Source organism: Bidens hawaiensis, unplaced genomic scaffold (assembly GCF_021521415.1).
Source record: "Bidens hawaiensis isolate Kalapana, Puna unplaced genomic scaffold, B.hawaiensis_p1.1 tig00013493_1, whole genome shotgun sequence".
NCBI classification, from domain to species: Eukaryota; Viridiplantae; Streptophyta; class Magnoliopsida; order Asterales; family Asteraceae; genus Bidens; species Bidens hawaiensis.
This window is the reverse complement of record NW_027492143.1, coordinates 438,164-448,651: the sequence shown is the minus strand read 5'-3', so window position 1 is coordinate 448,651 and position 10,488 is coordinate 438,164. Positions and strand designations below refer to the sequence as shown.

Sequence of the window (10,488 nt, the reverse complement as noted above, 5' to 3'; positions counted from 1 at the left end):
CCACTTCTAGCTAGGATTTGCACTTGAAAATTTTCTTCTTCTTTTCTTATGTTGGATGAAAATACCCAAGAGAGGAAGAGAGAAAAGTTTACTTGGAAATTATGTGTGTTATGAAAGAATGAAAGAGAAAGACTTGGTTTTATTTAAAGGCATATTTCTCTCCATCAATAATAACCATTGCATGTCTCCACTCACCTTGCATGTCTCCACTCAAACATATAATAATATTACATTTGAAAGAGTATTATTTCTTTTCCTTTTTTTTATAAAGTTTTATATATATATATATATATATATATTTATAAGTTTATAACTTATAACTTATAAAACTCATTATATGTTAAGATACATGCTTGGTTATTATTATTCACATATTGTTATTCAAACAACTTAAATAACACTATGTAATGTCCTCTCATAAAACATAAATCATCCATATGATTTGTTTATTACACAAGTACCTTTTATTTAGAAATCTCTTTCCAAATAACTCAAGTGTTAATATTCATTTGTTATGATCACATCATATGTAAACGAATATTATCGGTGTTTGTCTAGCTTGTTATTGGGTATGACCCGACTTGGATCATAACGTACTAGTCACATCAATTTAATATGTCTCTTGGGCAGACCAAGTCCAACAGTAACATGTTATAGGTTCATAAATGCATCATTTGTTTGTACATTAATGCTCTATTAACTTGTACATTATAGATTACACATAGGTGTTGAAACTTTTTTATATCAAAACGTTGACAAAAATAAGCGCGTCACAACAGTACATTCGGTTTTCGATATATAATATATTAGAAGATATAGAAGAAATAAAAATTATAAATAAACTTGTCAAATAAATGGGTAAAGATAAAGGGTTGTATATGTAACTATACTACAAAATTAACATAATTTGATTGAAGTAAGAGGACCATATTTGTAACTATTTTGAATGGAATAATGTTAACCGTTCAGGAAGTTACAAAAGACCACATTACCCCTAAAACTTCATAATCTTATGCATTGTGTGTTGTACAATTAGCAACAAATTTTATACCTCTTAAAATTTAAGAGGTCCTTGACTTCTCCATTATATACAGCAGAGATTAATATTATTGGGTGATGGAAGTTTAATTACGGTTAACTACCCAAAATTATCAAATATGGCACACAATATTTCAACAGTTCCCATAATAGATATAAGTTAAGACCTGAACCATCTTCTTAAATTCCCTAACACACGTTGCCACTGCTTGAGGATCAATACACCCAACAACAAATAGTCGTTGGATTTCTTTGCGGATGGAAACAGATTCAACACCCACAAGACTTGATACCGCCTTCCCTATCTTGTCGGTTTCACTTTCACTACTAAAGTTCACTCCCAACTCAACTTCTATTTTCTGAAATTTACATGGGAAAATAGGATCAAACAACCAAAAAAAAAATAATAATAAGATTATTGGTATTGACGACTAATAATGGTCATTCATGGCAAGAAGGATAAACGAATACACTTACATAGCGTTTGGGGTTCCGAAAAGCTTTTACCTCTGGATAGACTGCTGATACCGGTTGAGAAGATGGTCTCCATCTTCTTGAATCTATGACAATGAGTGTCTTTATTATTTGCAGCTTAAAATCAAATATAGACATTCATAATCACTTCAACTTCATAGGGAGTTACCTCTATATAGACTGTTATCACCAAACAACTTTTTCAACACATCAGCCGTCCTTGACTGGAAGAAATCAATGCGGCAAAGATAGTAGCCTCCTTTGGTCACCTCGAATTTAGACAGATCTCCTCCAATTACTTCTTCCCATTTCATCGTTTCACAGTTTTCTTTTCCTTTCTCTAAATTACCGTCATCCATATACACAAGGCTCGCACCGCATTCTCTTACTATCAACACCTTTTTATCCAGAAATATTATCACCTGAAATTCATCACCAACATCTAATAAGTCTCCGATTGGCCAATAGCTTAACCACACAACATCTTCATCAACTCTGGGTTCACAAAATACCACAGGGTTGTATACCCAAGTAATTCTCTTGGTAATGTTACTGATTTTGGCAAGAGGAGGCAACATATCTCTATCCTCCTCATCTGGTGATCTGTATAAGAACATGACATTCAATCCTAGGATCCTATTCTTCTTTGGATGGAAAGGCACATGAAAGGATAAGTATCTGGATGACGATGTATATTCATGTATCATCATGCTTTGATCCTTTATGCCTTGCAGATACGTGCTCCTTATACCATATTCAAACAGCATCTGTACAACACACAAACAATTCAGTTACTTTGTCATTTATTTAACATTTTGATGACCGGGTATAGGTGTGTTTTTGTGTGTTTCTACATGTATTTTCTGCACACAAATTAAATTCAATTACTTTTTCATGTATTAAACAATTTTTCGGATATTTGAGGAAAATTAAGAGACAAAAATAACCTGGATATCAAAAGTTCTGCCTTCAGTAATTACATCACCAACTAGATCCACCTTATGATCTTGATACGCTTTAATCCATCGCATATGTTGTAGATCTGCTTCATCAAGTTTTGCTATGGACACTAACTTAAAAAGGCCTTCAATCTCACACAGTTTGAAACATCCTTCATAATCAAACTTTTCTAGTGTGAACCGAGCGGATTGGAATGTTATTTTTTCCAGTGATGTACACCAATCTACATTCAACTCCTTTAGTGTACTTGGGAGACATGGGAGAGACTTGAGGTTTGGACAGCCATTTAAGTTAAGGTATTGAAGCATTTTAAGGTCAATGCCATTGGTGTGACATCTGCCCCGATCCGACCCGACCCAGGTACCCGTTTCTCCGATCCGATCTCTTTCTTTTATGATTTAATATTTATTTATACTTATACTTTACTTTTAATAATAATAATATTTTCCTTCCCGCCTCTTCCTCTCTTTTCCTTTCCTCCGTCCCGTCCCTCTTCTTCTCTCTTTCCGCCTTCTTTTCCCTCTTGTTGCCGTCCCGCCTCTTTCTCTCTCTTGTCGTTGTTCCGCCCTTTAGTCTTGAACCCCCCCTTTTTCTCTTAACTCTTTGCTTGTCCTTTGTTCCTTCCTGCCTAAGGTTGTCTGCGCAGCTCCACGCGCCAGACTCCTTACAAGGAAGCCTGCGCGATGACCAGTTGTTCCTGCGATACGCGAGGCGAACTGTTCTCGCAGCGCGCCAAGAATTGTAGTTCTCGCAGCGCGCTAAGAATGACTAGTTCTTCCCGCGACGCGCTAAGGATTTTAGTTCTTCCCGCGGCGCGCTGTGGACTGTTCTCTGTCTGCCTTCGCCCTCGCGCGTGCGCTCGAGCTTTCTCGCGCTATGTCTTGAGTTTTTTCTTCTGTTTAATCCAGCCGTTTACTTTTGTGATGTCTTATCTTCTGTGCTGTTGACCTGACCTATCTTATGTCTGAAAAGCCACTTTTGGCGCAGCATGCGCACCAACCCCATTGGTTGACAGAAAAAGTGACTGACATTATCTTTTGAGATCTGCTTTTTCCATGCTTGACCAGTACCTTTATCTGACCCGCCCATGCCTGTTTACTGTTACCTGTCAGCTTTCCCTTGTCCCCTGCAGCTGCCATATCTTTTGATATCTTTTGCTTTTGGAATCTTTTACTTTTTGGAGATCTTTTCCCCTTTTCTAGGGATTGTGTTCCCTAGGGTTTCCCTATAAATAATAATGCTATTTTCTTAACACTACACACACAAACACTTATTATCTTTCTCTTCCTTGCTCTCTGCCGTTGATCCTCTGCCGTCTCCTCTCTCTGCCTTCGTCTTCCCTCCTGTTCTGCCCTGTTTTCCGGTAATCTATTATATATAATAATTTGTTTAAGTTACTTATTAATTATGCTAACTTATAATCAAGACTTAAAACCCATCGTTAAAACAATAATCTTTAATTATAGGTTAACTTGTGCTTGTTTAAAGTTGGTTCTTGCTTTATCTTACACCGCATCGTTTATCAAGTGAGTAATCTCGTACCTAATCCCTTTTTATTTTTAATGTTTTGGGATGTTCATGTGTTCATACAAACTTAGAGTCTTAAACTTGTTTATGAACTTTAGTCGCGCAGTATCCCATGTGTTGAGGACGTTTACTTGGCTGTTTATTTGTATGTGTGTATCATTAACCGCTTTGTTCGGCCTATTCCGAAGTTTTCATGGATCCATTAGATGAACACGGGAGACCTATCGTTTACGGTTTTCTTTGTTTACACTTGCACAGATGTTTTCTTGTTTTTGTGCTCATTTGGGAACACGGATTGAACTATGAACTATGATCTATTTAGGCTTGATCACAATCTGATTACACCCTTGTTAAACACCAGACATACACGTGTTGCGCGCAGATTTATTGTTATCTATGTATTGTAATTAAACTTGATTTCTCACCAACACGCAAGTGTTTGACGTTTTATTTTAACACATGTTCAGGTTTGCTGTAGCTACATTTGGAGCTTGTGGACACGTAGGACGTTTTTACTTTTAGACCTAGATTAAAATGTATCAAGACAAGTTATTGTTGTTCGAATATTTTGCCTTATAATATATTGATTTATGTTGATTTATGTTATCTTGTGATTACGTTGCGCGTGCGTGAATGAATATATTTATTAAATATTGACACCCAATAGTGTCACGAGTAATGAAACAATATGTGGCGCCCCGATGTATAATCCGCCTTTGGTCGGGGTGTTACAGATTGGTATCAGAGCTCGTTGACTTTAGGATAGGTGGTTAGACGTAACGGCCTAGAATACCTAAGAGTCCCTTCTCGCGCATGAGAGAAATCTCATGTTTGCGCGCTTATTGTTAATTACTCGTTATTTATAAATATGCTTGCGCAGACGCAGCGTATGGTTTTATGTTTTATTTCGCGATATTTCGATTTTTGCTAAATTTCGATTTTTATTGATTTTACTTACATATTCGTTTGTTGGGATTGAAAATCCGAAAAGTCATGGTGATACATGAATAGTTGATTTTCAAATTCCATTTACGATTATGTTCTGAGGTTGGAGACTTGAAAAGTCATGGTGATACATGAATTGTCAACCTCCAATACTCATTTTCTTATATATTTTATATTGAGGATTGGAAAGTCATGGTGATACATGAATTGTCGATTCTCGATTCGAATTTGTTATCTGTATTAAGTTTGCTTTCAAATTCATGTTTTACTTTAACTGTTGATGGTATCTAACCCCGCGAAACCAAGCTTTTCGAGGTTATACTTTGCGCTAAAACCAAGATATTAACTAAAAATTAAAACTTTTATAGAATGCCTCCGCTATCTCGCCGATTTCAGAGAAGAGAAGCCTCGCGCGGGCGTAGACAGCAACGTTCCCAGGAAATGGCCGCCGCAATAGCCCAAGCTTTGAGCCAAAACAATACCTCCGGTTATAACATTAAGTCCTTTAATGCGGGTAACCCTCCGAAATTCACAGGGCTTGAAGGAGCCACCGTGATGCTCCAATGGCTCGAGAAGATTGAAAACACTTTCCTCCATACCCAATGCCCTCCTGACAGACGAACCCTATATGCCTCCAGTGTCCTGGAAACAAGGGCGCTTACATGGTGGAATGGAGTAGCTCATGCGCGTGGCGCAGAAGCTGCTTCTAGCATGCCCTGGGAGGAATTCAAAGAAATTCTGACGCGAGAATTCTGCCCTCCCAACGAAGTAAAGCGCCTGGAGGAAGAATTTTGGAACTTGAAGCAATACAGTGGCGAAGCGCGCGAGTACGCGACGCGCTTCCATGAACTAAGCCTACTTGTCCCTCACCTTGTTACCCCTTCCCGCCGAGCCATAGAGAAATTCCTTGGGGGTCTCCCCATGGAAATTCAAGATTCTGTATGGGCCAGAAACCCAGCAACCCTCTCTGACGCCATCGAATTGGCCGCTGTGCTCAGCGACAACCATGTCAGAGCAAGAACCCTGTTCCTGCGGGGAACTGAGAAGACCAAACCCACCAAGACTGTCCCTGAACCCGCAGAAACCAAACCAGAACCCTCAAACCATAACCAGAAACGTAGGCGCAGACAAGCCTATGCGCTTACCAGCCCGCCCATTGTCCAGCAACCCACCTACCAACCTCCAGTACACGCTCCTAACCCACTGTCGACTTACCCAACACCCCCTATAGTCCACAACTATGCCTTAACCAATCCCGCACTCCCTGCCCCGCCAACTAAGAAACCTTACACAGGAACCCAACCCTTCTGCCCAACCTGTAGATTTCACCACCCACCTCAAGTCCCATGTCGACAATGTAATCGATGTGGCCGCGTTGGTCACTCTGCCGAGTTCTGTAGAATCCCTTCCGCCAATCCAATTGCACAAACACCACCAACCTACCCGCAAAACCCTCAACCAACTTACCCTAATTCACGACCCAGGTCGTGCTTTAGCAGGGTGATCCCAGTCATTTCCGGAACGCGTGCCCGAGACTACAAGTGCAAATCACGCAAGTGAATCCGGTGAACCAGATTTCGAACCAAGTGACACGCGGACGAGCTTTTAACATAACCGCGCACCAAGCGCAAGCGAATAATGACGTAATTAATGGTACATTTTTGCTTAACGGATTTTATGCTTCTGTACTTTTTGATACTGGCGCCGATAGAAGTTTTATTTCTCGCGCGTTTAAGCAGAAGCTTGCGCGACCGCGCAACGATTTAAAAGAAAATTTTTCAGTTGAATTGGCTAATGGCGAAACTGTTTTAATTAACTCAGTGATTAAAAATTGCACGCTTAACCTTAACGAAAACGATTTTCTGATCGACCTCATCCCCATGCCTCTTGGAAGCTTTGATATTATTATTGGTATGGACTGGCTCTCGAAGAATCGCGCCGAAGTTATTTGCGCCAAGAAGTTGATTCGCATTCCTCGAGAAAACGGTGATCTTCATATCTACGGCGAGAAACCCTCCAGTGGTCTTAAGCTTATGTCTTGCGCCGAAGCCCGAAGGCTCATGCGGAAAAGGTGTATTGCATTCTTAGCCCATGTGGTTAAACCTGCTGAAGAAAAGAAGCTTCGCGATATCCCTGTTGTGCGTGACTTCCCTGAAGTTTTTCCTGATGATCTTCCTGGTATCCCTCCCGCTCGTGAAGTCGAGTTTCGTATTGATCTTGTCCCTGGTGCTTCCCCCGTAGCTAAATCTCTTTACCGTCTTGCGCCCGCTGAGATGCAAGAATTGGCAAGCCAACTTCAAGAGTTGACCGCTAAAGGATTCATTCGCCCTAGTTCTTCGCCCTGTGGTGCTCCGGTGTTGTTCGTTAAAAAGAGAGATGGTTCGTTTCGCATGTGTATTGATTACCGCGAGTTGAACAAACTCACCATTAAGAACCGGTATCCCTTACCGCGTATTGACGACCTCTTTGATCAACTCCAAGGTGCCTTTTGTTTCTCCAAGATCGATCTCCGCTCTGGCTATCACCAGTTGCGCATCCGCGATGAAGATGTTCCGAAGACTGCCTTTCGAACTCGTTATGGCCATTTTGAATTCTTGGTCATGTCCTTCGGTTTAACCAACGCACCCGCCGTTTTCATGGATCTAATGAATCGGGTGTGTAGGCCTTTCTTGGATAAATTCGTGATTGTGTTTATCGATGACGTTCTGATTTATTCTAAGACCAAGGCCGAGCATGAGCAACATCTTCGGTTGGTATTGCAAAAGCTTAGAGCCGAGCAGCTCTTTGCCAAGCTCTCCAAGTGTGAATTCTGGTCTGATGAAGTATAGTTTCTTGGCCATGTTGTGAACAAGATGGGGATTCATGTCGACCCATCCAAAATTGAAGCAATCAAGAACTGGATTACGCCGACCACTCCTACCGAGATCCGTTCCTTTCTGGGCTTAGCTGGTTATTACCGGCGCTTCATTTCGAACTTCTCGAAGATCGCTTTGCCTTTAACAGCTCTAACGCACAAAGGTAAACCGTATATTTGGGGCTCGAAGCAAGAAGAAGCCTTTCTGACGCTCAAGCGTTTGTTGTGTGAAGCTCCTGTTCTTGCGCTACCTGAGGGTAATGATGATTTTGTCGTGTATTGCGATGCATCCAACCAAGGTCTCGGTTGTGTTCTTATGCAACGAGGCAAGGTTATCGCTTACGCATCAAGGCAACTCAAGGTTCACGAGAAGAATTATACAACTCAAGACCTCGAACTAGGCGCAGTTGTTTTTGCCTTGAAGATCTGGAGACACTACCTTTATGGTACTAAGTGTATCCTCTACACCGACCATAAAAGCTTTCAGCATATCTTTGATCAAAAGGAACTTAACATGAGGCAACGCCGATGGAACGAACTCATCAGCGATTACGATTGTGAGATCCGGTATCATCCTGGTAAGGCTAATGTGGTAGCCGACGCGCTCAGCCGCAAACCCTGCCAGCTTAACTGTATCTTGCCGCGCACGCAGCTTCACTTTGCGCTGATTCAGAGCAATCTTGAATCACGCATTCGCGACGCGCAGCGCGCATCCATCAGTAATGGTAACCTTCGCGCCGAGTTAGCGTGTGGCGCGGAAGCTCACTTTGTCCCTAATCTGAGTGGAATTCTCTGCTATCTCAATCGCATCTGGATTCCCTTTGATGAGAATCTTCGCGCTGATATCCTGAGTGAAGCGCATAAATCTCGGTATTCTATTCATCCCGGCGCTGATAAAATGTACAAGGATTTGCGCATTACTTATTGGTGGCCCGGTATGAAAAAGGATATTGCTGTATTCGTAGCTAAGTGCCTGACTTGTTCCAAGGTAAAAGCTGAACACCAACGCCCATCTGGTTTGCTCGAACAACCAGAAATTCCTACGTGGAAATGGGAAGGTATAGCGATGGACTTTATTACCAAGTTACCTTTGACAACAAGCAAACATGATAGCATTTGGGTAATAGTGGATCGTTTGACTAAGTCTGCTCACTTTCTGCCCATTCGTGAAAACTACCGTGTTGAGCAACTCGCGCAGCTTTATGTCAAGGAGATTGTCTGCCGTCATGGTACTCCTTTGAGCATCATATCCGATCGCGATGGCCGTTTTATATCCCGCTTTTGGAAATCTCTCCAATCTGCGCTAGGAACTCGCTTGGACATGAGTACGGCATATCATCCTCAGACTGACGGACAGTCTGAGCGAACTATTCAAACTCTTGAGGATATGCTCCGATCTTGTGTTCTTGATTTTGGAGGTAATTGGGATTCGCACCTGCCTTTGATCGAGTTCTCTTATAATATCAGCTATCATTCCAGTATTGGTATGGCCCCATTTGAAGCACTTTACGGTCGTAAGTGCCGCTCCCCGATTTGTTGGAGCGAAGTGGGTGAAGCTCAAATCACAGGACCCGAACTTGTTCAAGAGACAACCGATAAAATCGCCAAGATCCGTGATCATCTGCTGACTGCCAGAAGCCGACAGAAGAGTTACGCAGATCGTAGGCGAAAGCCTCTCGAATTTCAAGTTGGTGATCTTGTTCTCCTCAAAGTGTCGCCCTGGAAGGGTGTTGCCCGCTTTGGGAAGAAAGGTAAGCTTGCTCCTCGATATGTTGGACCATTTAAGATTCTCGCGCGTGTAGGAAAAGTTGCCTACAGACTTGACCTGCCGCCCGCGCTCAGTAATGTGCATCCAACGTTCCATGTATCCAATCTCAAGAAGTGTTTAGCTGACGAGAACCTTCACATTCCACTTGATAAAGTTCAAGTTGATGAATCTATGCATTTCGTTGAGAAGCCTGTTGAGATTATGGATCGCGAGGTTAAGCAAACTAAGCGCAGTCGCATCCCTATCGTGAAAGTTCGCTGGGAGTCCAAGCGCGGAGCCGAGTTTACATGGGAAAGGGAAGATCAAATGAAGATCAAGTACCCGCACCTGTTCTCTGCGCAACCTACTTCGAGATAAATTTCGGGACGAAATTTCTTAAAGTAGGGGAGACTGTGACATCTGCCCCGATCCGACCCGACCCAGGTACCCGTTTCTCCGATCCGATCTCTTTCTTTTATGATTTAATATTTATTTATACTTATACTTTACTTTTAATAATAATAATATTTTCCTTCCCGCCTCTTCCTCTCTTTTCCTTTCCTCCGTCCCGTCCCTCTTCTTCTCTCTTTCCGCCTTCTTTTCCCTCTTGTTGCCGTCCCGCCTCTTTCTCTCTCTTGTCGTTGTTCCGCCCTTTAGCCTTGAACCCCCCCTTTTTCTCTTAACTCTTTGCTTGTCCTTTGTTCCTTCCCGCCTAAGGTTGTCTGCGCAGCTCCACGCGCCAGACTCCTTACAAGGAAGCCTGCGCGATGACCAGTTGTTCCTGCGATACGCGAGGCGAACTGTTCTCGCAGCGCGCCAAGAATTGTAGTTCTCGCAGCGCGCTAAGAATGACTAGTTCTTCCCGCGACGCGCTAAGGATTTTAGTTCTTCCCGCGGCGCGCTGTGGACTGTTCTCTGTCTGCCTTCGCCCTCGCGCGTGCGC

General features: G+C 42.2%; 1 protein-coding gene across 1 annotated transcript; it reads right to left on the bottom strand.

Annotated features, from left to right (window-relative positions):
• Nucleotides 1-1,130: 1,130 nt before the first annotated feature.
• LOC143544180 (uncharacterized) lies at nucleotides 1,131-2,794 on the bottom strand. Its single transcript, XM_077036333.1, has 4 exons — nucleotides 2,460-2,794; nucleotides 1,682-2,279; nucleotides 1,516-1,598; nucleotides 1,131-1,397 (listed from the first exon to the last, which is right to left on the bottom strand). Exons 1-4 carry the CDS (start codon nucleotides 2,778-2,780, stop codon nucleotides 1,173-1,175), a joined length of 1,227 nt encoding a protein of 408 aa, XP_076892448.1. The 5' UTR covers nucleotides 2,781-2,794; the 3' UTR covers nucleotides 1,131-1,172.
• Nucleotides 2,795-10,488: the final 7,694 nt, after the last annotated feature.

Coding starts and splice junctions, on each gene's coding strand:
- LOC143544180 (XM_077036333.1), bottom strand. CDS start 2,780: ATGCTTCAATACCTTAACTTAAATGGCTGTCCAAACCTCAAGTCTCTC. Junction 2,280..2,459: donor GCAGAACTTTTGATATCCAG/GTTATTTTTGTC, acceptor TGTGTTGTACAG/ATGCTGTTTGAATATGGTAT. Junction 1,398..1,515: donor TTCGGAACCCCAAACGCTAT/GTAAGTGTATTC, acceptor TGTAAATTTCAG/AAAATAGAAGTTGAGTTGGG.